General features: G+C 48.7%; 1 protein-coding gene across 1 annotated transcript in view; it reads right to left on the minus strand.

Annotated features, from left to right (window-relative positions):
• ELP3 (elongator acetyltransferase complex subunit 3) overlaps window positions 1-26,305 on the minus strand; it is a 90,773-nt gene extending 64,468 nt beyond the window's left edge. Inside the window, exons 1-7 of the mRNA XM_035110832.2 lie at window positions 26,200-26,305; window positions 25,450-25,549; window positions 25,203-25,341; window positions 24,274-24,344; window positions 21,525-21,588; window positions 18,353-18,421; window positions 14,410-14,564 (exon numbers count right to left, since the gene is read on the minus strand). Coding sequence (XP_034966723.2) covers window positions 14,410-14,564; window positions 18,353-18,421; window positions 21,525-21,588; window positions 24,274-24,344; window positions 25,203-25,341; window positions 25,450-25,549; window positions 26,200-26,218 — 617 coding nt within the window. The 5' untranslated portion in view covers window positions 26,219-26,305. The remainder of the gene's footprint in view (window positions 1-14,409; window positions 14,565-18,352; window positions 18,422-21,524; window positions 21,589-24,273; window positions 24,345-25,202; window positions 25,342-25,449; window positions 25,550-26,199) is intronic.

A 26,305-nucleotide genomic window follows, 5' to 3' on the forward strand; every position in this document is an offset into this window, starting at 1 on the left:
TCCACAGGGTAGGCGCCACCACCGAGAAGGCCCTCTGCCTAGTTCCCTGTAACCTCACTTCTCTCAGGGAGGGAACCGCCAGAAGGCCCTCCGTGCTGGACCTCAGTGTCCGGGCAGAACGATGGAGGTGGAGACGCTCCTTCAGGTATACTGGACCGAGGCCATTTAGGGCTTTAAAGGTCAACACCAATACTTTGAATTATGCTCAGAAACGTACTGGGAGCCAATGTAGATCTTTCAAGACCGGTCTTATGTGGTCTCGGCGGCCGCTCCCAGTCACCAGTCTAGCTGCCGCATTCTGGATTAGTTGAAGTTTCCGAGTCACCTTCAAAGGTAGCCCCACGTAGAGCGCATTGCAGTAGTCCAAGCGGGAGATAACTAGAGCATGCACCACTCTGGCTAGACAGTCTGCAGGCAGGTAGGGTCTCAGCCTGCGTACCACATGGAGCTGATAGACAGCTGCCCTGGACACAGAATTGACCTGCGCCTCCATGGACAGCTGTGAGTCCAGAATGACCCCCCAGGCTGCGCACCTGGTCCTTCAGGGGCACAGTTACCCCATTCAGAACCAGGGAATCCTCCACACCTGCCTGGCTCCTGTCCCCCACGAACAGTACTTCTGTTTTGTCAGGATTCAACCTCAATCCATTAGCCGCCATCCCATCGTCCACAGCTAGATTAGCCAATGGGACAGGATGATGGGGGTTGTAGTCCCAACACCATCTGGGAACCTAAGGTTGAAGAACAGTGTCCTACATTACTTTGTGCTGTTGAGTACCAGCACTCAATATGTAGCATGGCTGGCCAAGCTGGGGTAGTGGGACTCTGTGGTGATTCCACTGCCTGGGGCTGGAACACAAGGCCCCATAGCAACCAAGCTCCCCTGCGGCACCTTGAAGGCTAACAAATGTATTGCCATGTAAGCATTTGTCAGGCGACTTGGGCTGAATGTAGTATATTTACGGTGACGCATGCCTCTGCTGAACCGGCACCCTCCTCTCCCTTTGACAGCTTTGTCTGCATCTCAGGGTGTTCTTGTGAAGATAAAGAAATCGGAAAGATCTTCCCGGCGCTGAAAGGAGCTGCCAGAACAATGAATACAGAAAGCCGCTCTTAAGGTTAGCTAGTTAATGACCGAATTGGACAAAGGAGGGACGGCTGACAGAATAGCTGAACTCCCTTTTGTCATGCAGGCAATCGACAGAGAAATAAAAGGATGGATTCTGGTGGGCTTCCCAAAGCCATAAGGCACCAGCATTATCGGAGTTCAAGGACACACTTTCCAGGCAGGCATAAATGTTTAAGGTACCATTGCAAAGCAGGGCTGGAGCGGAGTTGTGGCCTGGAGAGCCCTGGAAGGGCACATTTGGCCCGTGTTCCTGAGGTTGCCCACCCCTCAAGCAAAAGAATGTACCACATACATTTGACATCCAAGGCCAAAGCTTATTACAGATACAACACAGTTTATCTGCCACGGGGGGGGGGGGTGTAGCTGATGGACGGAAATGTTTTAATATACTGGCCTCGGTCCAGTATACCTGAAGGAGCGTCTGCACCCCCATCGTTCTGCCCAGACACTGAGATCCAGCGCCGAGGGCCTTCTGCCAGTTCCCCTCGCTACGAGAAGCCAAGTTACAGGGAACCAGGCAGAGGGCCTTCTCGGTAGTGGCACCCACCCTGTGGAATGCCCTCCCACCAGAGGTCAAAGAGAACAACAATTACCAGACCTTTAGAAGGCATCTCAAGGCAGCCCTGTTTAGGGAAGCTTTTAATGTTTGATTTCTGTATTTTAATGTTTTGTTGGAAGCCGCCCAGAGTGGCTGGGGGACCCCGGCCAGACGGGCAGGGTATAAATAAATTATTATTATTATTATTATTATTATTATTATTATTATTATTATTATTATCATCATCATTATTATTATTATTATTAAAGAAGGCTGGTTTGCAGCAAAACCTCGACTCCTGAAATAAGGGCAGACAGCACTGAAAGGCACACAGACCTGTCAGCCTAAGAACAGCCCTGCGGGAGCACAGGAAAATGGCCCATCTAGTCCAGCATCCTGCTCTCACGGCGGCCAACCGGATGCCCCAGCGGGAAACACGCAAGCAGGGTTGAAGCACAAGAGCCCTCTCTCCCATTGTGGTTGCCAACAACTGGCATTGCTGCCTCCAACTGTGGAGGTAGAACATAGCAGTCGTGGCAACTAGCCATCGACAGCCCTCTTCTCCATGAATTTGTCCAATCCTCTTTCAAAGCCATCCAGATTGGTGGCCATTGCTGCCTCCTGTGGGAGTGAGTTCCATAGTTTAACTATTTGCTGCATAGAATCATAGAGTTGTAGAGCTGGAAGGGACCCCGGGGGTCATCAAGGTCAACTCCCGGCAATGCAGGAATCTCAGCTAAGGCATCCATGACAGAAGAAGTATGAAGCCGCACTTTCTTTTATCTGCCCTGAATCTTCCAACATTCAGCTTCATTGCATGACCACTTCTAGCAGGGGTCCCCAAACTAAGGCCAGGGGCGAGATCCGGCCCAATCGCCTTCTAAATCCGGCCTGCGGACGGTCTGGGAATCAGCATGTTTTTACATGAGTAGAATGTGTCCTTTTATTTAAAATGCATCTCTGGGTTATTTGTGGGGCATAGGAATTCATTCATATTTTTTTCAAAATATAGTCCGGCCCCCCAAAAGGTCTGAGGGACAGTGGACCAGCCCCCTGCTGAAAAGGTTTGCTGACCCCTGACTTTTAGTGTTGGAAGAGAGAGAGAAACTTTTCTCTATATACGTTCTCTCTCTTTTCGTATAATTTTTATTAAATTTTGTTTTACATTTTAGAATATGCATTTAAACAATGTTAAAATGACTTCCCTTCTTCTCTTACCATGGTTCATTTTGCATAACATAAATCCCTGTAAATTAAATAAACTAAACCATTCAGTATTCCACTATTACATCCATCAAAACTTATCTACACTACTGAATTTATCTTAATGCTGCAAACATTTCAACTGTACACAATTTCTCCCCATATATTCAATAAACACTTTCCGATCTTCTTTAAACATATATTCTTCTTGTTCTCTTTATATGTTAGGTCCGCAAGCTGCGCATATTGCCATTCTTCTTTGGTTGGGACTTTGCTCGTTTTCCATTTTGGGGCTAACAAAACATGGGCTGCAGTAGTGGCATACATAAATAACCTTTTTTGATACCTGGGTATTTCCATCAGAATCATCCTCAATGAAAAGGACTCTGGTTTTTTTGTGTGTTTTTTTTGAAAAGTACTTTAAAACATTTTTTTCATTATAAATTATTTCCCAATACTGTACTCTTTTACCCTTTCACAGCTCCACCATAGAACGTACCCTCTCTATATACTTTCTCCATGCTATGCCCAATTTTATAAACTTCTATAGTGTCTCCTCTTACTCGCCTTTTCTCCAATTAAAAAGTCCCAAACGTTGTTGCCTTTCTTTAGAGGTGGAGCCACTCCACCCCCTCGAGCATTTTGGTTGCCATTTTTCGAACCTTTCCCCAACTCTGCAACATCCTTTCTGGGAGGCACAGAAGATGATTCTGGCTTCCTGAAAGCAGCCGTTTCCAAACCCCGAAGCAGCTGCAGCACAACAGAAAAGCCCACATTATTGATTGAAGCTATCGTTTGGCTGATCTCGGCAAATAACTCTGCAATCGCCATCTGTTTCAGGATTAGCAGAACCAGCCTGCTTGGTTGAAATGTCACGCTGTACCTAATGCCCAGTGACACAAATGTGCCGCTCAGTGACAAAGACCCAAGACAAGGTGTGCACTGAAAAGGCTGCAGCTAAGCGGAGAGGGAGAATTCCCACTTCTACCTTGATCCCTGCCAGCCACGGCAAGTGGAACTAACACAACAGCTGGGAAGGCCGTTCTCTTGCAGAAGCGCAGCAAGGATGTTGCAACTTAAGCTCCTGCCCTATGTACCGGGTCTGAGTGCTGTCACAGTGCTTAAGAATCCTATAATATATCTGAAGGGCCTGTAGGTTTATCACAGTTAGGCTTAGAACAATGTCCTTAGGTAGACCAGCGCAGGCTGGTCTCAAGGCACATCAAGTCCAACCCCCTGCACTGCAGGAATCTCACCTAAAGAATCCCAGACAGACAGCCATCCAACCTCTGCTTAAAAACCGCCAAGGGAAGAGAACCCACCACCTCCTATGGTAGCCCATTCCACTGTCAAACACTTCTTACAGCTGTCTTGTCATCTGCACACCTTCCAGCTTGTCAATATCCTTCTTAAATTGCGGTGCCCAGAACTGGACACAGCAGTCCAGGTGTGGTCTGACTAAGGCACAATAGAGTGGGACCATTGCTTCCCTTATTCTGGACACTTCACTTCTGTTGATGCAGCCTAGAATTGCGTTAGCTCTGTTTTCAGCGCCTGGAGCTCTGAAGCAGGGCTGGAGTCCGGAGTCTTCACAGCCTGTTGGAACTATCCATAGTCTGGTAGATCTGTGTCTCTGACCCAAGCTTGTCTGTCTGTCTGCCCCCCTCCCTGCCCCTTCTCTGTTGAGGTGGCTCCAGAGCACTCTGCTCCCCTCTCTGGCTACAGACTGCCAGCTTAAGTGCCACCTGCTGCTGCTGGCTGCCATCCACCCACCCACACATGTCACAGCCAGGCTTCAGAGGACCTCGTCCAGCGCCCACAGGTCAAAACAGGACCAGATTATATGCACCTGCCCATTACCATCTTCAGCAACCTCTTCACTAGCAATTAAACCAAACTACTCAAGTCACGTTGCAGATACAACTTCAGGACTTGGCAGGTCTTGCCAAGCAAGACCTTTGTGAGTTTGGCATTAAGTAAAATGAGCGCTTGTGCTGACAAGGCAAAATGGAGTATAGCATTAACAGGAGTATAGCATCTAAATCAAGGGAAGTAATAGTACCACTGTATTCTGCTCTGGTCAGACCTCACCTGGAGTACTGTGTCCAGTTCTGGGCACCACAGTTCAAGAAGGATACTGACAAGCTGGAACGTGTCCAGAAGAGGGCAACCAAAATGGTCAAAGGCCTGGAAACGATGCCTTATGAGGAACGGCTTAGGGAGCTGGGTATGTTTAGCCTGGAGAAGAGAAGGCTAAGGGGTGATATGATAGCCATGTTCAAATATATAAAAGGATGTCATATACCGTAGAGGAGGGAGGAAGGTTGTTTTCTGCTGCTCCAGAGAAGTGGACACGGAGCAATGGATTCAAACTACAAGAAAGAAGATTCCACCTAAACATTAGGAAGAACTTCCTGACAGTAAGAGCTGTTCGGCAGTGGAATTTGCTGCCAAGGGGTGTGGTGGAGTCTCCTTCTTTGGAGGTCTTTAAGCGGAGGCTTGACAGCCATATGTCAAGAATGCTTTGATGGTGTTTCCTGCTCGGCAGGGGGTTGGACTGGATGGCCCTTGTGGTCTCTTCCAACTCTACGATTCTATGATTCTATGGTACCCCTGTGATCCTCCGTCACCCATCTCCAGGCTCAGACTGCCTTACTGAAATCAAGATACTCTATCTCCACAGCATCCCCCTGATCCACCAAACTTGTAACACCACCAAAAAAGAAAAAGAAATGTGATTTGTCTGGCATGACTTGTTTTTGAGAAACCTATGCTGGGTCCTCTTCTAAGTGCTTGCAGAGCAATTGTTTATCTGTTGTAAGACTTTTCCTGGTATTAATGTCAAGCTGACCAGTCACTAGCTACCTGGGTCTTCCCCCCCCTCCCCTTTGGAAGGTGGGGACAACATTTGCCCACCCCCAGTCCGCAGGAACCTCATCTGTTCTCCAATAATCCTCCAAGATTATAGTCAGAGGCTCTGAGATTACATCCGGAGGCTCCTTTAGTACTCTTGGATGTAGCTCATCAGGCCCTGGAGATTTGAACTCATTTAAAAGTAACTACCGTAGGTTTTCCATCACTACCTCTTTCTCTATCTCGGGCTGCAGCTCCCTCCTTACACCATGTTATCACCAGGTTGGGCATCACTTTCCTTTTGGGTGAAGACAGAGGCAAAGTAGGTGCTGAGCAGTTCTGCCTTCTCTCTGTACCCAATAGCATTTATCCATCTTCTCCATGCAGAGGACCTGCCACTTGCTTGTTCTTCCTCTTGCTTCAAGCAGAGCCAAATAAACTTTTAAAAATTATTTGTAACCCTTCTCACAAGCCTGAGCTCATTCTGAGCTTTTGCCTGCCCGATCATCTCCCTGCAAATAACACCACCCAGTTACATGTTTTTTGGAGTTAAGAACCGGAATCATTGCCAATTTATCCAGGGTTTTATTCCATTAATAGGTGTAACCAGGAAAGGACCCTGTTCTTCCTCTCAAGTGGTTTTGACCAGCCAAGACAGGCAGATGCAAGAGCAGCTAAGAATAATTTCTTCACAGCTGCCGCAGCACAGTCTTACAAAATGATCTGTGCTACAATCAGCTGCTTTTGGCACGGGACTACATGTTCTTAGCCCAGTGCAAAAACAGGCTTGATCACATTCCACGAGTACCTCCCACCCGGCAATCCCCTGCAGATGTAGGAAGTTTAACCTGCTGTCTGCGTGATGGGGGCTGGCATGGACATGATGGTGAGGTGGATGTGAAGTAAGAAGATAAGCAGAGGCCTGCAGTGGCCAGATCAGGCCAAAGAGGGCCCAGCATCCCCTTTCACACCGTGGCCAGCCAGATGCCCCAATGGCTTTAAAAGAAAATGAGACCAATTCATGGAAGCTGGTCATGACGGATGGCTATGCTCTGCTTCCACTGTCAGAGGCAGCAATGCTTCTGAATACTAGTTGCTGGAAATGACAGGGGGAGAAAGTGTTCTTGTACGCAGGTCCTGTTTGTGGACTTCCCATTTGGGTATCAGGTTGGCCGCTGTGATAACAGGATGCTGGATTAGATGGGCCATTGGCCTTATCCAGCAGGCCCAGGGCTGTGTGTTCTGCTTGAGAGCAGCCCTTTGGGGCCACAGGCAGAGGATTGGCTCCCTAAGATCATTGAGTCCAGGAGGTCTCCTGCATGAGAGGCAGGTGTTCCATTGCTGACCAATGGTGCCTCCTTGCATCACTTGGGAAGACAGGCGAACTAATATCAGTGTACTGGAAGAAGCAAAGATCACCAGTGTTGGAGCAATGATTCTTCAACATCAACTTCATTGGACTGGACATGTTGTGCGGATGCCTGATTATCGTCTTCCAAAGCAACTACCGTACTATATTCCCAACTTTAAAATGGAAAGCGTAATGCTGGTGGTCAGCAAAAGAGGTTTAAAGACTGTCTCAAGGCAAATCTTAAAAAATGTTGTACAAACACCGACAACTGGGAAACACTGGCCTGTGAGTGCTCCAATCGGAGAACGGCCTTTACCAAAGGTGTCATGTGCTTTGAAGAAAAAGAAACTCAATCTCAGGATGCAAGGGAGAAACGTGCTAAGAGGAAGGCACACTTGGCAAATCCACACCGTGATCAATTCCCGCCCAGAAACCAATGTCCCCACTGTGGAAGGACGTGTGGATCCAGAATTAGCCTCCACAGTCACTTACAGACTCATGGTTAACACTGTGTTTATGGAAGACAATCTTACTTAGCTACGAGTGATCGCCAAAGTAGAAGAAGCCTCATTGCATATCAGATGGCATAGACAGTGGCTTTTTCACAGCCCGTTCCTTAGTGCTCATAAGAAGTGCCTGCAGGGTCAGGCCAGCAGCCATCTAGTTCAGCATCCTCTTCTCACCATGGCCAACCAGATGCCCATTGTGGAAAACCCACAAGCAGGACTTGAGCACAAGAGCACTTGCCCCCGTGGTGGTTTCCAGAAACTGGCATTCAGTAGCATTCCTGCTTCCAACTGTGTGGACAGAGCATAGCCACCCAAGTCGGTGCCCATCCCTGCCTCCTGTGGGAGGGAGTTCCACAGTTTAACCACACTCTGTGCGAAGGAGGACTTTATTTTCTCAGTCCTGAGTTTTCCAACATTCAGCTCAAGAATTCTGTCCAGCTGCTGTTGCAAACAACATACTGGACCATGATTCAATTCACACGTCAATTCTTACGCCTTTTCTTGAAAATGTTCTTAATGGGTTTGAGAACTCGCAACGGCAAAGGATGTAGTACACTGATAGAAATGTAAATGTGTGCCTAAAATCACGGGGGAAGGCAATTCAATCCAACACACCTCTGTTTAAAGGTAAGAGAATTGCTTTTGCTCCATCAAAATGTCAAGAGCAAACCCAGGCGCTGAATGGTCAGAGGTCAACCCTCCATTTCAGCATCACCTCTGCTGGTGACTCACACCTTCCCTATCTTTGTTTCGCCAGCTGCACATCAACAAATGTTTACCAGGTGCAAATATTTGCACTGAGCTGCTTGGATTGAAATGTGGCACAGGCGACAATGAAGAGACCAATTTTGGCAAGTGGACTATTATTCTTGCACATGGTGGGGCTGTAGCTCAGTGGTTATAGCATCGGCATGGCATGCGGGAGGTGCCAGGCTCAATCCCTGATGGTTATCTTCAGGTACGACTAGGGCAAGATGCCTGCCTGACACCCTGGAGAACTTCTGTCTGTCAGTGTTAACCAGGGATGGGGACCCTTCGGCCACCCGCCCCTTGCCAACATCGCCAAAGGCCAGGAACAGGAGTCCAGCAACACTTGGGAGGACCACAGATTCTCAGTGCCAGAGCATCTACTTTGCAGGAAGTCGGTCCCAGGTTCAATCCACAATGGCATCTTCTGGTAGAGCTAGGGAGAGACCCCCCTGTCTGAAATCCTGGAGAACCATCACCAGTCATTGTAGACAACACTGAGCTAAAAAGACCAATGGATCCTAGAGCCTGCTGGATCAGGCCAATGGTCCATCTAGCTCAGCATCCTGTTCTCACAGTGGTCAACCAGATGCCTGTGGGAAACCAGGGAGCAGTTCATGAGCACAAGAGCCCTCTCCCCTCTTCTGGTTTCCAGCAATTGGGATTCAGAAGCATTTCTGCTTCCAGCTGTGGAGACGAGAGCACAGCCCTTCTGCCTAGCAGTCAACCCTAGACCTCTCCTCCTCCATGAATTTGCCTAATCCCTCGTTTGACTATGTCCCTATATTTCACAGATGGGGAGGAGAGTCTGAGCGTAACTGCATCCATTAAGGACTCAGAGATAGCTACCTCGGTTTCCCACACTGGATGGGCCATATATATATGTATAAAGGAATCTCAGCTTCTTTCGGTCTTCACACCCCTTTGCCAAAGTTCTCGATTAAGCCACTGATCCCTTCCGTCGTCTTCTCAGGAACTGAACTGCATTCAAAACAGCAGCTCTCTTTTTTGTTCGAAACATGATTCATTGTTAAACACCACAAAAAGAAATGCATAAAGGGGAGAGACAGATCAATAGCTTTTTAATCTTGCTGGGAATCTTTCCGTCCTCTTTCAGCTTACTCCTAAGTCATCCCACTGAAGATGGTAGCAATTCAGAACTAGAAATGAGTCCTGCACCTGCTGCCCCAGGATGACAGGTGGCTTACAATCAGAATTCACCAACCTGGTGCCCTCCAGATGTTCTGGACTACAATGCCCATCAGCTGCTTCCAGCGCATTGCGAACCCACCTTTTCCACAAGGAGCTCAAGGTGGCATGCCTGGTTCTCCCCCTCCTCATTTAATCCCACAACAACCCTTCAAGGCAGGTTAGGTTGAGAGGTCCAAGGTCACCCAGTGAAGTTCACAGTTCCGTGGGGATTTGATCCCTGCACTCACCTGGGTCCTGGTCCAACACTCCAACCCAGGAGGACCAACCTTTCCTACCAAGTGTCCTGCAAGAGTACTTTGACATGGAACCTGCTTGACACAGTGCCTTGTCGCAGGGGGGGGAGCGAGGCCAAAATATGATGCCGCCCACGCCAGACCTCCCCCAAGCCAGGTAAGCGAGGTGCAGGGTTTGGGGAAGGGGGCACAAGGCTCTGACAGGAGGATGGAGGAATCTAGGACCCTGTCAGAACCCACCACCTCATTTAAAAAGCTTTGAAAAGGCAGCAAGAAGACTTGGCAGGGGATGTCAAAGGTTGCTGAGGGCCACAAAAAAAGGTCTCAAGGGCCAGATGCAGCCGTTTGGCCACATACTGGACCACCCTGATCTTACCAATGCAGTGCACTGGCTGTCTTTTGTTGAGAGGACATCTCCCCTCCTCCTGCATGGCTATTATTCTTATTCCGATATTGGTCGCCTTTGTATTTTCATTTTACAATTTCAGTTGTAGTATTTTTGTAGCCCGCCCTAGGGTCATGTGGTGAAAAGGTGGGGCTATAAACCCAAATAGCAAATAAACAAACATGAACTGGGGCAATCCCGAAGACAGAATATTGATCTGGGAACTCAGAGACAAGACACAAGACACACATCTTTGAAGAGCTTCCCCAATCTTAATATGGCGGTGGGGGGTGCATTCTGGCCAAGTTATCAAGAGTTCAGGAAATACTAAGATGTCAAATAACACCCTGCGTCTTCTTAAAAAAAAAAGGAAGAAATTGCTTGGGAGATACTGGATCTTGTGGCAATATTACGACGCAGCAGCATCTCATTTCCATTTAACACCTATAATAAAATGAAAACGGCGGAACTAGCAGAATGAATATTGTTTCAAGATGCCATCAGTACAAGGGAATAGCGATGCGAGAAGCGGCACGAGAAAGGCAGTCAAAGAGAGTCAGTGTGGCGCAGTGGTTGGACCTGGGCGACCAAGGTTCAAATCCCCCTTACTCGGCCATGAAGCTCCCTGGGTGACCTTGGGCCAGTTAGTCTCTCAGCCTGACCTACCTCACAGGGCTGTTGTGAGGATAGGATGGAGGGGGGAAGTGAGGTGAGGGGGGGAGAACTATGTGCTCCACCTTGAGCTCCTTTGAAGGTGGGATATAAACACAATAAATAAAGCACAAGAAGACTGTAGGTAGAATAGAATCATAGAACTGTAGAGTTGGAAGGGACCCTTTAGCCCAATCCCCTGGAACCACTGGAATCACAGCTAAAGGGTCCCTGACTGATGGTCATCCAACCTCTGCTTAAAAGCCTCCAAGGAAGGGGGGCCCACCTTCCCACCCCTCTGAATTAAAGATGGGGGGCAACTCTCTCTCTCTCTTTCTCTCTCTCTCTCCCCACACATACATATAAACCGGACACCGCAGAACTAAGGTTTCAACAAGAGTCCTCTAGCCCAGTGTTTCCCAACCTTGTGCCTCCAGATGTTTTGGGACTACAACTCCCATCATCCCTAGCTAGCAAGACCAGTGGTCAGGAATGATGGGAATTGTAGTCCAAAAACAGCTGGAGGCACAAGGTTGGGAAACACTGCTCTAGCCTTCTTTCCCATCGGCAAAATAAGCCCAGCACAGCTGAAAGATTTGCCCTCCATCTTCCAATTTGTTTGGAAGCCTCTTAAGCATCTTTGAACAGCACCTAATTGGAAGGCAGCGTTATCTTTCTCCCTTTCCCCTGCCAAAAGTTGCTGGCAACTTCACAGCAAGTTCAACTTAACTTTGCTGGGTTTTGCAGAGGGTGAGTCACACAACGGGATCAGCGTCTCCTCCCCTCGCCAGAAATGAGTCAGAGGGGGGAAAGCGAGATAAAGAGAATTTGCACCTAGGATTTAAGCCCCTCTCTGGGCTCAAACATCTTCCCCCCTCCTTCACAATTCCCCAGCTTTTGCATTCCGATGCCTACAGGTGAAAGCCTTTCTCCAGAAGAACGGCCGGGGTGGGGGTGGGGGGGGAGCCGACAGCAGAATAATGGCTCTTCTGCCATACAGACAGCTGTCCTCCCACGAAGGGCTGCTCTCTGCCTTATTGCCAAGTCCCCCCCCCCTCCTTGTTTGATAGAGATCCAGGAAATGTTCTGAAATCCCCTTAATGCCTTGTGTTCTCAAGAGATAAAATTAAAACTTTGCTCATCAGCAGTGACAGGCGCCCTTCACAAAAGGAAAATCCCTTGCGGTTGGGTAAGCGGATCCTGCACCCCCCAACCCCTGCCACCTCCCCCAGGTATCAATGTTGCCTGATGCAACGCACCCCCCAGAGAGAAAGAGCTCCTGCTGGAACTTTCCACTGACTGGCTACCTGCTACCATGTCAGAAAGTCCACAGAGCAGCAAGATCACTCTGCGGACGCAGGAACCCATTCCAGCCAGAGAACATGGCAGCCAGGAATTTTTGTGTCTCCACAAAGAGATTAACAACAGCCTGGCAGCCTGCCGGATGGTGACAAATGAAGTCCCCACTACTACCACACACACATACTGACCAGGGTATGGGGCTGGGCAGGATTTCCAAAGGGCAGGGACCTGCTTTCGCACTCTCCACCAACTAGGTGCTTTTAAATTTATTTTACAAACAATAAAGTGCTTCACAGCCTGAAGCCATCAAAGCAGTGTCGAATAGGGGTCACCTTAAACCTTATGTCCCAGCTCCATCACTGTGATCATCCGCAGGAGCATCGTTTGGCACTCCCTGAATTGGCGAGGCTCATTCGACAACACAAGAAATGGAGCCTTCAGTGTCATCAGCCCAGTCCTGTGGAACTCCCTGCCAATAGAGATTCTGCGGGCACCTTCCGTTCCAACTTTTAAACGCTTGCTGAAAACTTTTCTTTTCCACCAGGCTTACGCAGGCAATTAGGAGTACGTTCTCCCACAATGGTTGATTGATGCCTGTTTTTAACCTTTTTGTGGTCTTTATTGCACGGCCTTTGTGTTTTATTGCTTTGTGGGTTTCTTAAGACATAGCAGTACATAAATATTTTTTATAAAAGAATAAATAAAAGCAGTAAGACAAAGCAGAAGCGAAACACAAAAAGTACAAGGTGAGTCTCTCTGAAGCTGTAATGGCGCGAAGTGATTGACAGGTGGGGCACCCTTGCCCACCTGCCAAACTGCCTGGTGGGCAGTGGAGGTGGGAAGAATCCAGGCTACTGGTTCCAAATTCCTGGTCTAGAGAGAAAGCCAGGGATATTTTTATTTGAGGCTGTACCCAACATACACCATAGCACAGACCCACTGAAATTAATAGGCAGGGTCCACTTGATCAGCCCCCTAGGCTGGATCCTGATTCTCCTTACCCTTCTGAGGGCCAAGCGTGACAGATGGGTGGGGCTAACTTCCTGTCAATCATCAGACATCACAATGACATCTTCCAGGAGCTGTTCCCCCCCCCCCATGCGGTGCTTTGAAGCCCCAACAGTCAGCTGGGGCTTCAAAGCACCATGCAGGGTTTTATGCAAGCTCCAGCTTTGGCAGATGCCACCAATCAGGTGGTCAGCAACACCCACAACCACGTTTTTGGAGCAGACCAGCCGCATCTGTACTTGCCTCACACTCAACATGATGTCAGGGGTAGGGAAGGTGGATGCAGCTTGGCCAAAATGGCCTCATGGGCCAAACAGAGAGGCCTGGTGTGGCCAATTAGGGACAGAGGTTGCCTGTGAATTAGGCCTGTGAATGGGAGAGACCAGTCTGCAACATATCAGTTCAATGCAGCACCGCACAGCCAGTGGCATGGGCTACTCACCAGACAATACTTCTGCTGCATGCTTGCAGACACTGAAATGACTAATGGGGGCGTTGGGGGGGGGTTGCAGGGGTGCCCTCTCACTCCTGAACAGCAGCGTAATATGAGGAGGCGCCTCAAGCAAGAAACATCAGTGAACGGAATGGGAAAAATCGTAAAGGGATATTTTAAGTATGTGCTGCCCTCCAGAGGAAGAGCCCTATCAAAAACTTAGGCTGAATACTGTGCCTGATTTTTCTTGATCTTTACTGTTGCGCAGAAAGATCTGTGCCAACGGAAGCCTGGCTGGTTCAGTGAGAAGACAGTTGGGCTCATTTCAATGGGTCTACTCTTAAGTAGGACTAATGTGGGAGGCAACCCAGAGCTTTAATTATATACTCCTCAAACGCTTCTTCCACACGTGCCCATATCCCACTCCTGCACAACTATCAGAGAGGCACAGCCCTCTGTACCAGGAAACCCCAACTTCCACTATCCAATAAGCTTCTGAAAATTCATCTCGGAGAAAAACCAAATCAGTACTGGAAGATTCATTTCAATCAGCTGGATAAATCGTCCTTGCCAACGAACCTTTGGGCCAGCCTTCACCAGCCTAATGCTCTCCAGGTGTTCTGGACTACAACTCCCATCATCCCTCACCATTAGCCATGCTGGCCAGGGCTGATGGGAGTTGGAAGCCCAGCCCCTAAACATCGGAAGGACACCAGGCTGACGAAGGCTGCCTTACGCGGTTCCCGAGGTGGTCGCTCATGCAGCGTAGCTTCTCGATGCAAGAAAACCAAGCCAACCACACACAAAAATGAGAACAGCCATTCAGAGCCTGCAACCGGGGGGGGGGCACCTTACCTGACAGCCTCTGCCACGTTGTTGGAGGTGTGGCCCGATAAAGCGTCGTGTAAGTTGCGGATAAAATAATCCCGGTATTCTTCGGGAAGTGCCATGAACGTCCCGCCCATCACAATGAACTCCACTTTGTCCACACTGTGACCCAACTGCTTCAGCTGCAAAAAGTAAGGTGAACACATGAGACAGCTGCCTCCGTGCCTTTCAGAAGATGGGGAGATGCAGAAGCTAAAATAATAATTATTGTTTATTACTTGTCCCCTGCCCATTTGACTGGGTTGCCCCTGCCACTCTGGGCAACTCCTGGAGGGAAAAGCGGTTGTTGGGTATCCAGGTCTCTCCACTTGGCTCCTGAGGCCATTTTGGCCAAGACACACCCTCCAGCTGACATCATATATGGCATAGACAACAGGTATGGGGCAAGTAAAAACCTGGCTCAGCTGAAAGGGTGTTTTTGCAGGGAACCGTCATCCATCAGGGGTGCCTGAAAAGCACTTCACAAGGTAACTCTTTGAAGGGGGCTTCACAAGACCTGGAATTCAGGACAGGGGCTCGAAGGGGCTGGACTCTCTTTCATTGGAAGCTTTTAAACAGAGGTTGGAAGGCCATCTGCCGGAGATTCCTTAGCTGCAATTCCTGCAGCTAAGGTAACTCTTGGGTTCCCTTCCCACTCTACAATTCTATCATTCTTGCTAAGTCCCTTGCAAAGCACTATCGTATGTTTTGCAAAGCGCTTGGCAAGACCCCTGGCAAGAAAGAGAAGCCACCTGTCAGGTGGATTGACAGATGTGGCCGGTTCCATCCACATGTCAAACTTAGCCTGCAAGGGAGATCCAGATGCACAGAGAAGAGAATGAAAGGCTGACAAGGGAATCCCAAGATTGCATCAGAAAAGTCTGGCTCCTTCACACATTCCAGTTTCCTTGTTTCACCCTGCTGAGGTTTTTTTTAAAAAAAACAACAACAACAACCAAAGGATTCCTTTTTTGTAAGCTGCTTTGAACAACACCTCTAAGAGCAGCCTTACCATGGGAGAATGTTAAGGAATCACTGTGGGTACCCCTTTCATAGAATCATAGAATCATAGAGTTGGAAGAGACCACAAGGGCCATCCAGTCCAACCCCCTGCCAAGCAGGAAACACCATCAAAGCATTCTTGACATAAGCCTGTCAAGCCTCTGCTTAAAGACCTCCAAAGAAGGAGACTCCACCACACTCCTTGGTAGCAAATTCCACTGCCGAACAGCTCTTACTGTCAGGAAGTTCTTCCTAATGTTTAGGTGGAATCTTCTTTCTTGGAAGTTTGAATCCATTGCTCCGTGTCCGCTTCTCTGGAGCAGCAGAAAACAACCTTTCACCCTCCTCTATATGACATCCTTTTATATATTTGAACATGGCTATCATATCACCCCTTAACCTTCTCTTCTCCAGGCTAAACATACCCAGCTCCCTAAGCCGTTCCTCATAAGGCATTGTTTCCAGGCCTTTGACCATTTTGGTTGCCCTCTTCTGGACACGTTCCAGCTTGTCAGTATCCTTCTTGAACTGTGGTGCCCAGAACTGGACACAGTACTCCAGGTGAGGTCTGACCAGAGCAGAATACAGTGGTACTATTACTTCCCTAGATCTAGATGCTATACTCCTATTGATGCAGCCCAGAATTGCATTGGCTTTTTTAGCTGCTGCATCACACTGCTGACTCATGTCAAGTCTGTGGTCTACCAAGACTCCTGGGTCCTTTTCACATGTACTGCTCTCAAGCCAGGTGTCACCCATCCTGTATTTGTGCCTTTCATTTTTTTTGCCCAAGTGTAGTACCTTACATTTCTCCTTGTTAAAAATCATCTTGTTTGCTTTGGCCCAGTTGTCTAATCTGTTAAGGTCATTTTGAAGTGTGATCCTGTCCTCTGGGGTATTAACCACCCCTCCCAATTTGGTGTCGTCTGCAAACTTGCTCAGGATGCCCTCAAGCCCATCATCCAAGTCATTGATAAAGATGTTGAATAAGACTGGGCCCATTGTCCCTTTATTGGAACAATGTGCATTTTTTATAGTATAAAACATTTATGTCCTTTTTCTGAAGCAGTGTTTACTCTAGCTCTGATTTTTTTATAAGCAGGTTGACACAGTGGCTAGGAGTCCCTTTTATCAGCTCCATTTGCCAAGATGTCTCCTTCGCTTCTAGGGTGAGATAGGAACTTGTAACACTAAGCCATGTGCGACGAACCCAGGACGTGGCCACCAATTTATATGCGACAGTCCCGGCGTTGTCACTAAAATTTGCGATGATCCCACCTAATATGTGCGGATCCCACCAATGTGATGTGCCTCCCTTTTTACAACTAGCAGAGTGTTGAAGGAAATTGGTTATTTCACAAAGAACCCACTGATCCTTCTTCCTCCCAAATAAACTGCCTCTTTAGGTTTGGGGTCTGCTAGTGATCGAAGTGCAGTTCCAGTTCTCCCAATAACGTGGCTCAGTATCCCTTTTAACTCCCGGCAAGTGTATCAGGAACCACCTTGTGTTCACAGTCAGGATTCCCTTTTTACCTAAGGTTCACCTCAGCAGCCTGTTGCTACTTGGTGGCACCTTCTTCCTGGCACTTGTCTTCCCTGGGCTTGACCTTGAGGTTTTAAAATTTTTTTCCTGCTCCTCAGGTTTTAGTCTAACCTCCTCCCTACAGTCACCACCCTTTTGAGTTAGGATACTTCACTGGAATAACAAAGCACATCCGTTTTTAACGTAACATTTAAGAAAGCTTTATTAAACTAGAGGACATGTAAAATGCGTAATGGTTTCATGCATATAAGATCTTAGTTCATATTCTTAGTTACATATAACACTGGCTGTAATATAGTTCTAGTAAACTTCTCCAAAAACACTCTAATATCTCCTACTACTACCCACCCGCTCCCGCTCCCAAAACCCCTCTCAACTCTATCCACTCTCTCAACTGAAATAACTGCTCCCCATTCCTTTTAAACTCGTGGCAGTCCCGCCCCTCAGGAATGGAATGCGTCACTCAACAAGGAGGTTGGGTTTAACACTTTCCACCCTGGCGTTCTATCGCAAGCCAGCCCAGTCCATTACACCATGCTCTTCTAAGTCTTCCAGCTTGACTTCTACTATGGCCTCAACCTGGGGCTGCTGTCAAAGACAACTCAGAAGCTTCAGTGACCGGAAAACTGATCCTGCCATGTGGAAGTGGGGCAACATGATCACAGTCAGCCAATTTACCCCAACTGCACTGAATGCCAATGTGCTTGCAGGTTCAGTTCAAGGCACTGATGCTTTGCTATAAACACCTTCACGACAGTGACGTATCTCAAGCAACACCTGCCCTTACACTAAAGCTAGCATTACGGGAGGCAATATTCCCACAGCCAGCTCCAAGTCTCAAATTCACCCAAAGAAAGAAGCAGAGCCTTGATACCAGTTTCCCCAATGCTGTGGAATGACCTTTGTCCCCTGAGGTTCAAATGTTCCTCTCTCTCCTGGCCTTCCTGGGGCTTCGGGGTAACAGAATTACCAAACTTATCCCATGCACTAACTTGGACGCTCAAAAGGTGGTTGACAAAAGGCTTTAAAGAAACAAATAGGTATCCTTTTTGGAAAAGAAAACAGAATTATGGCAAACGAAGTTAGTAGGACCGGAATAACACTTGTAGTTTAATGGTGAATTTTGGATATAACGGAGATGTAAAAGATTTGGATTATTATAAAAGATGCAGGAGGAAATAACTAACAATAAGACCCACAAAGGGGAGGAGGGAAGTCCAGGATATTCTTTGTATTTTATGATGTATGTTGGATATGTGAGTGTAAAAAGTTAATTTGAAAAACCAAATAAATATTTTTTTTAAAAAAATATGGCAAACAAGAGCATGACCGTCTTCATGATCAAGGAGACATTGACACATTCTTCCCATCCTAGCAAATATTTACCTGCTCAACACGATGCCTGGTCTGGAGATAAGGGTCGTACCTGGCACGGATGGCTCTCATCGAAGTTGGCTGCCAGAAGCAAGGAAAAGTGGGTTATTTCAGTTTAATATTTGCAGTCTGCTTCTGTAACAACAACAGCTGAGCTCAAGAAAGCTCACAATAACCACAACAGCATTAAACAGTGCAATCACTAGGTTATCAAACACAGTAGCATATAAATAGAGCAAACAACAAATTCATCAAAAGAATTCAATAAAGTCAGAAGAATTCAAAGTTATTTAAAAAGCATTCATCAATACGATAAGCCCACAAGTTACGTACATTCAGCTTTACATGCATGGCATAAAAATAAAATGTCATGGGTCAGAAAGGGAGGTTTCTGGGGAAAAAATGATTTTGGCAATCCTAGGTAAAGGGACCCCTGACTGTTAGGTCCAGTCGTGGACGACTTTGGGGTTGCAGCGCTCATCTTGCTTTATTCGCCGAGGCAGCCAGCGTACAGCTTCCGGGTCATGTGGCCAGCATGACTAAGCCGCTTCTGGCGAACCAGAGCAGCGCATGGAAAAGCCGTTTACCTTCCCGCTGGAGCTGTACCTATTTATCTACTTGCACTGTGTGCCTTCAAACTGCTAGGTTGGCGGGAGCAGGGACCAAGCAATCCTAGCCACCATTAAACCTAATGAGTTTTGACACTGCAAGATTTTGGCTTTAGGTGCGACCCCCAGAACGTAACCAGCAGGCTTACTGTATGCAAGAAACAGAGAAGGCCAGTTAGAAAGGCCTGCTCCTCAAAAACTCAACACCACCCTGAAACCATAATGTATTATATGATCGAGGGCTTAAAAAGAGTAGACAGTGAATTAATTTCAAAGCAGCGAATTGAGGCCATGCTCCCATCAGGGTCCCCGATTCATGGTGACCATCCCAATACTGTACAATTTTAGCTTTCATCATAAGCAAGTCTCCACCTAGTGGCCAATCAATTTATCAAAGGCCTTTAATTATTACTTTTCCATGGTTTTTTTTTTTTACAAAAGTGTGTGCATTGTCTCTTTTTGCGGGTTGTAAGGTCTTTTCTACAGATCAGTTACATTTGTTATGAGACTTGGTGTTGAGTAATGTATAAGGTTGGGGAAGAAGAGGGGGGAGAGGAAGGGTGGGGTGGTGAAACTTATATTCTTTTGTATAGTGTGTGTGTGGGGTTTTGTGTCAGTGTCAACTGGGTAGGTTCTCTTTCTATTCGCTCATTACATTTCCAAGGTAGTGAGAGGGATTGGGGGAGCCCAGAGTCTGCTTGGTTGCAGGGGGGGTTGCCTGCATTTGTGAGGGCGCGGGGAGGGCTTGTTGAGTCAAGTAACCCAGATGGATTCGTATGCTATCGGTGGGTTCTTGTCGTCTTGTTGGGCTGTGTATGTGATAAAGGGGAGACATACTGGGGTGAAGGCATCCTCTTCTATTTGACCCCGTGTCAGTTTCAGTTTGTCGGTTAGCTTTTCTAGTACAGTCATACCTCGGTTTAAGTACGCTTTGGTTTGAGTACTTTCAGTTTAAGTACTCCGTGGACCCGTCTGGAACGGATTAATCCACTTTCCATTACTTTCAATGGGAAAGTTCGCTTCAGGTTAAGTACTGTATATTCCTGCGTATAAGACTACAGTGGAACCTCGGTTTATGAACACCTCGGTTTACGAATTTTCGGTTTACGAACGCCGCGGACCCATCTGGAACGGATTAATTCACTTTCCATTACTTTCAATGGGAAAGTTCGCTTCAGTTTATGAACGCTGCAGTTTATGAACAGACTTCCAGAACCAATTGTGTTCATAAACCGAGGTACCACTGTACTTTTTAACCCAGGAAAATCACCTCAAAAGTCGGGGGTCGTCTTATATGCCGGGTCGTATTTCTTATACGGCGAGTGTATCCCAAACTCTAACTTCCGGAACAATTGTGTACTTAAACCGAGGTACGACTGTAATGCTGTTTCCCCTACAATTTGGTACCACTGGTCCCTTGTTCACTTCTGACAGGTCTCTCCAGTGTCTGGCTATGAGGTTTCTGGCTGCTGAGAGTAGGGGGGTTATAAGCTCTGTATAATGTGAGTGGCCATTATGATCTTGCAAGGAAAAAGCTTTGTCATGGGGAGACATGCAAGGGATTAGCAGAGGGTCTGCACACCCTTTCAAGACAGTTGAATGTTTTATAATGGGTGTTGGCTGGGTGGCAGTGGCATTATGGTGCAATGACATTTAGGTCAAAGTTGCTCCATCCCTTCGATCACGTTGACTGCCCTTTTGGACACTGGGGAGCATATACAAGTTTAACCATTTCACCTAGAAACAGGGCAAGGTCCATATTTAAAAGCCTATGCCATAACACATTTTCTAGGTCTGTAGATACTCTGAGACCCTTCATGCTTTTGCTGCAACAGATAAAACAAGGCTACCCCTTAATAATTTAAGTCCATATTTGATTAAATATAGAAGGCTGATCGCCGAAGAATTGATGCTTTTGAATTATGGTGCTGGAGGAGACTCTTGAGAGTCCCATGGACTGCAAGAAGATCAAACCTATCCATTCTGAAGGAAATCAGCCCTGAGTGCTCCCTGGAAGGACAGATCGTGAAGCTGAGGCTCCAATACTTTGGCCACCTCATGAGAAGAGAAGAATCCTTGGAAAAGACCCCGATGTTGGGAAAGATTGAGGGCACTAGGAGAAGGGGACGACAGAGAATGAGATGGTTGGACAGTGTTCTCGAAGCTACGAACATGAGTTTGACCAAACTGCGGGAGGCAGTGCAAGACAGGAGTGCCTGGCGTGCTATGGTTCATGGGGTCACGAAGAGTCGGACACGACTAAACGACTAAACAACAATTTGATTAAATTTAGTTGGGGTGGGGCAGGGCGAGAGAGGAGCTGCAAGATCATCATGAGATGAAGCCTAGATGCTGAATTGTTTAGGGCAATTCAACCTCTTTAAAAACCAAGCATTTACCTGCCTCTCACCTAGCGCCACATATGACATCGCATACAAACCACCAGTGCCACATGTACTGAAAAACATGCACATTTAACTGCTGGTTCCTCCCCAGTAAAATTTCTGACATTGTGCCCAGCACTGAGTAAACCTACTTTCCCTGAAGAAGGGCCCAAAGAGTCTTTAAAGCAGTACCTCGTATCCGGTGTAAGACTGAGTTGAATATTCAAAGTCAGAATCGGGACCCCCTGGACAGTACCTGCATTTTCAAGAGAAAAACAGCGAGTCACGCAGAGGCAGGTGGTTTAAGGTAACCTTCCCCCACTGTGGTGCTCTCCAAATATTTGGGTGAGGTGTCTCATAATCGCCCAACCACGAAAACCTCTGCTGGTTGGGGCTTGATGGGAACCAGCAACATCCAGAGAGCACCCGGAGTGGGGGGGGGGGGAGGAGCTGGTTTAAAACTGGCGTGTTTCTTCCACAATCTGGAGGCATTGGGAGATTCTGCCCATTTGCAGGGCCCAAAAGCAGTGAGGGGAAACCCACAAGGTCGGCATCCCCCACTGAAAGGTGCTTGTGCTACCTATTTGCATTATTACATTTATATCTCACCTCTCCTCCAAGGTGGGGTACCTAGTTCTCCCCTTTCTCGCATTTAATCCCTACAACAACCCAGTGAGGAAGGTTAGGCTGAGAAGCAGTGACTGGCCTTAGGTCGCCCAATGAGCTTCATGGTCCAGTGGGGATATAATAATAATAATAATAATTTATTATTTTTCCCCCGCCCATCTGGCCGGGTTCCCCCAGCCACTCTGGGCGGCTTCCAAAAAAACAGAAATTCTAAAATACAGAAATCCATCAAACATTAAAAGCTTCCCTAAACAGGGATTTGAACCCCGGTCTCCCAGGTCCCCGTCAGACACTCTGAAGCCAATAAGAGTGTGTTGACTGGACAACCCTAATTAGTCTTGGGCGAAACCTCCAGTTAATTGCTGTGCATTATTGTACAACTGGCTGGGGACGGGGACTATTCAAATATCTTTCGCTTTGAAGTGATGAGTACAGATCTTTCCTTAAACAGTTAGTTATTCATGAAGGTTTACTTCCTGACCCACTTTTAAGCAAGGGAGAGGAACAGTAGATCATTTAGCTGCGATTTCTGCACTGCAAGGGGTTGGAATGGATGGTCCTTTGGGTCCCTTCTAATGCTACTGTTCTATGATTCTATGACATGGGTGTCAAACACAAGGCCCGGGGGCCTAATCCGGCCCGCCAGACCTCGTCATGTGGCCCGCGTAGCCGCCGCCGACAAAGACCACTGACAGTAGTTCTGGAGCCTGCAATTGGCCGAGGGTCAAAACCGGGGGCGGGGCTGCAGGCGGAGGCTGGGGCGCTGGAGCCGCGCTGACAGCCTTGGCCAGGGAATTTCAATTTCGAATGAGGCTGAGGGAGGCGGTGGCACAGCGGCCAGACGGGGAAGTGAGATGCAGGAGGAGGAGGAGGAAGCCCACCGAGGAGGTAGGAAAGCCCTACAGGCGCTGCCGGCAAAGTTGGTGCCGGGACGGAGCAGCGGGCTTTGCTGTTGTCTCCGAGAGCGAGTGAGGCGGCACTGGGGAGCTGCCACCCGCCGCTTCCCTTCCTCTCCTCGGCTGCATCCGGGAGGTGGGCGAGCGAGGGGGCGAAAGGGACGCAGAGTGAGCCTGAGGGGGAAGTAGGCGAAGTGCAACAGCCGCTCTCTTGATGGAGCCGGGTTTCTCTTCCCTCTTCCCCCGTTTTCTCCTCATAGACACTCGGGAGGGTGTCTGGCTTTTGCTCTGCCCCCCACCCCCGAGCCGCCCTTTGGCTTCTCAGTTCCGGCGGAGCTGCTCCCCGGGGGGCGGCCGGGAGGGAGGCGACGGCAACAGCACGGGTTCCTGCTCTTCCCGCTCTGCCGCCGCCTCCTCTCAGCCCCTCGTGATGTAGGGCTCCAGATGGAGTCGCCTCGCGGTTTGAGTAGGTGGGAGGGGAAATTTTTTTTGGGGGGGGGAGGTTTTCAAGCCTCCTCTGCCTGCAGTCCCGGTAGGGAGAGGCGGCGGCGAAGACGGCAACAGCGCGGGTGGGGGGGGGGAGAGCAGCTCTGAGGCGAAGATGCACGTCCGCTGGGGCTGCCGCCGCCTTCCTCCTCGGGAAATCCGCTGCCCTCCCTCAGCGCGAGGGGAAGGGACTCTGGCGCTGAGGAGGGAGGATGCAAAAGCAAAGCAGGGAGTTGGCGCTGCTCCGCATGTTCCTGCCCCTCTCCAAAGCATGGGGTGGGTTGCAGCGTGTGGCATCCTGCCTAGTGGGGTTTGGGTGTGCGCAGGGCGGGAGAGGGAAGCCCTCTTTCCATCTGCAGGTTTTAATCCCAGCAGTGGCTTTCTCCTTCCTGCCGAAGGTTTAGTTGAGCCCCCCCCCCCCCGAAGCCGTCGATCCCCACCTTTTGTTCAAATTTCCCTCATTTACATCCCCTCCCACACACGCGCCACGACGCAGGAATGTGATCCGCGTGGGGGCAGGAATGAGCTTACATTATTACAAAAAACAGTAATAATTGAATGCAGTGACAATAATTTATGATAATAAAGAGTGGACACATAGTCCTACAGACACAACCGGCCCTTTGAGGGTGACCAAACTGCTGATGCGGCCCCCGATGAATTTGAGTTTGACACCCCTGTTCTATGACATATACCTCCTCTGCTGGAGGCAGTGGGAATCACAAGCGGAGAGCACTGCTATTGCACTTAGATCCTACTCGAGCACTTCTCATTGGTGGATTTGGTTGGTCACTGTGAAAACACAAAGCTGGACTAGATGGGTCCCTATGGGCCTGATCCAGTTCAGGGTTCTTCCTAGGTTCTTACATTTCAGTTATCTACAACCCAACCCGCCAACACTTCTGAATATTCCAAGGGTCTACTGTACTTACACACAAATGTTTCCTGTGAAGTTAATGTGTGGACATCTGTGTGGCTTACACATCACTGCCACAACAGCAATCTGAAAAAAATGAGAGAAACATTGCAGAGACGTTATCACAGTTCCCTTGAGAAGAAAATAACACAATAATAATAATAATAATAATTTATTCTTTATACCCTGCCCATCTGGCAGGGTTCCCCCAGCCACTCTGGGCGGCTTCCAACAAAACATTAAAATACAGAAATCCATCAAACATTAAAAGCTTCCCTAAACAGGGCTGCCTTAAGATGCCTTCTAAAGGTCTGGTAATTGTTGTTCTCTTTGACCTCTGGTGGGAGGGCATTCCACAGGGTGGGTGCCACTACCGAGAAGGCCCTCTGCCTGGTTCCCTGTAACTTGGCTTCTCGTAGCGAGGGAACTGGCAGAAGGCCCTCGGCGCTGGACCCCAGTGTCCGGGCAGAACGATAGGGGTGGAGATGCTCGTTACATTTAAAGGAACGGAAAGATGTACGTACTTCACAACTGCCTGCCCTATGCAGAATACCCTATACCGGAATGATTGTCCAACTGAGTCATTTTTAGGAACATGGGAAGCTGCCTTAGGAACAAGAGAAGATAGGCAATAAAGGTGTCGGACGAGTCTCCTTGGGGGAGAGCATGCCGCACACGGGGAGACACGACAGAAAAGGCCCGTTCCAATGTTGTCACCCTCTGGAGCTCTCCTTATTGAGGGTATGAACTCAAGGCACCTGGGTTCACACTCCACAACTAGACCACAACACTGAATGATGACACGGGGGATAAATCAACGTGGCCTCCAGATGTTTTGGACTACAATTCCCATCATCCCCGACCACTGACCACACTAGCTGAGGCTGATGGACATTGTAGTCTAAAACACCAGGAAGCCCCTTATCAAACGATGAACAGGCCTACCCCACTAGCAGTGCGGATGGGCTTCGCCTTCAGCTTGGGAACCAGCACTTTGCGATACTGGGGAGGCACCGCAGCAATGATGTCCACAAGGCGGGGCTGTGCCGAAAGCCCATACTTTGCAGCTGTCTTGGTCTTTATCCTGGAAAAGAAAAGAGTATGATTTCGTGAGATGCTATACAGGGAGGATAAAGGGCATGCACAAACAACAGAAGGCAGAGAAGAGTGCTGGCTGGCCAGCCAAACTTACTTGTTCAAGTTGACATCTTTGCCCTGGTCGTGAGCTTCAATGAGCTGCTTGATGACGTCCGTGATGGTCATCATCATCAGCTCTGCCCGGCTGAGGTCTCCTGAAACAAGAAGCAAAAAGCTGCTGGTTGTTGCAAATTGCAGGGGGCAAAAAAGTTCTGCATTCGCACTTGGGTCCTGCTTGGGAGCTTCCCACAACAGACGCCAGCACTTTGACCTCTGCCCAGAAACAGACCGATAGCCAGTGGAGCGCAGCCCCCTTCTCCAGAGCAGCACCACAAGGGGCTGGACTAGATGACCATCTGGGGCCTTTCCTGCTCTCCTCTTCTGTGATATATAGATCTATGAAGCATGCTCCCTATAGCCAACCCTGGGATCAGCAACCTCTTTGGGGCTGCCTGCTGTTTCTGCTTTTCGGAGGCAGCCCCAGCCTAACCTGAAAAGGCCACAGCCCACCCACTTATCATGAGGCAGGGAGTCCCGAAGTTCTCCCCCCACCGCTGGGTCCCCTTTTCCCCTTCTCCTCCCCCGAGCAGCACCTGAAGGATTTCTGCCTGATCCTGGAACTGTTGGGGGGGGGGAGGGAGACCTGCTGCCTCTTTCACGAGGTGCCCCCCCCCACTGAACTGAGGGGAGAGGGGGCCTCGGAGAAAGACCCCAACCCCCAAAATCCCCACAGAAAGTGGGGGCGAGAGAAGAAGCCCCCCCCGTCAACACGTGACGCCCACTCCCCACTGCCAAACGCCTTTACCTTTCTTCTTCTGCCTCATGGCGACGCTGCCTCCCCGCTTCACGGCTCCCCACAAGTTGACTCTCCGGCCAGCCGTCAAGCGCTCTCCGTCTTCACGACGCCGTCG

This window comes from Zootoca vivipara, chromosome 3 (assembly GCF_963506605.1).
Source record: "Zootoca vivipara chromosome 3, rZooViv1.1, whole genome shotgun sequence".
Classification (NCBI taxonomy): domain Eukaryota; kingdom Metazoa; phylum Chordata; class Lepidosauria; order Squamata; family Lacertidae; genus Zootoca; species Zootoca vivipara.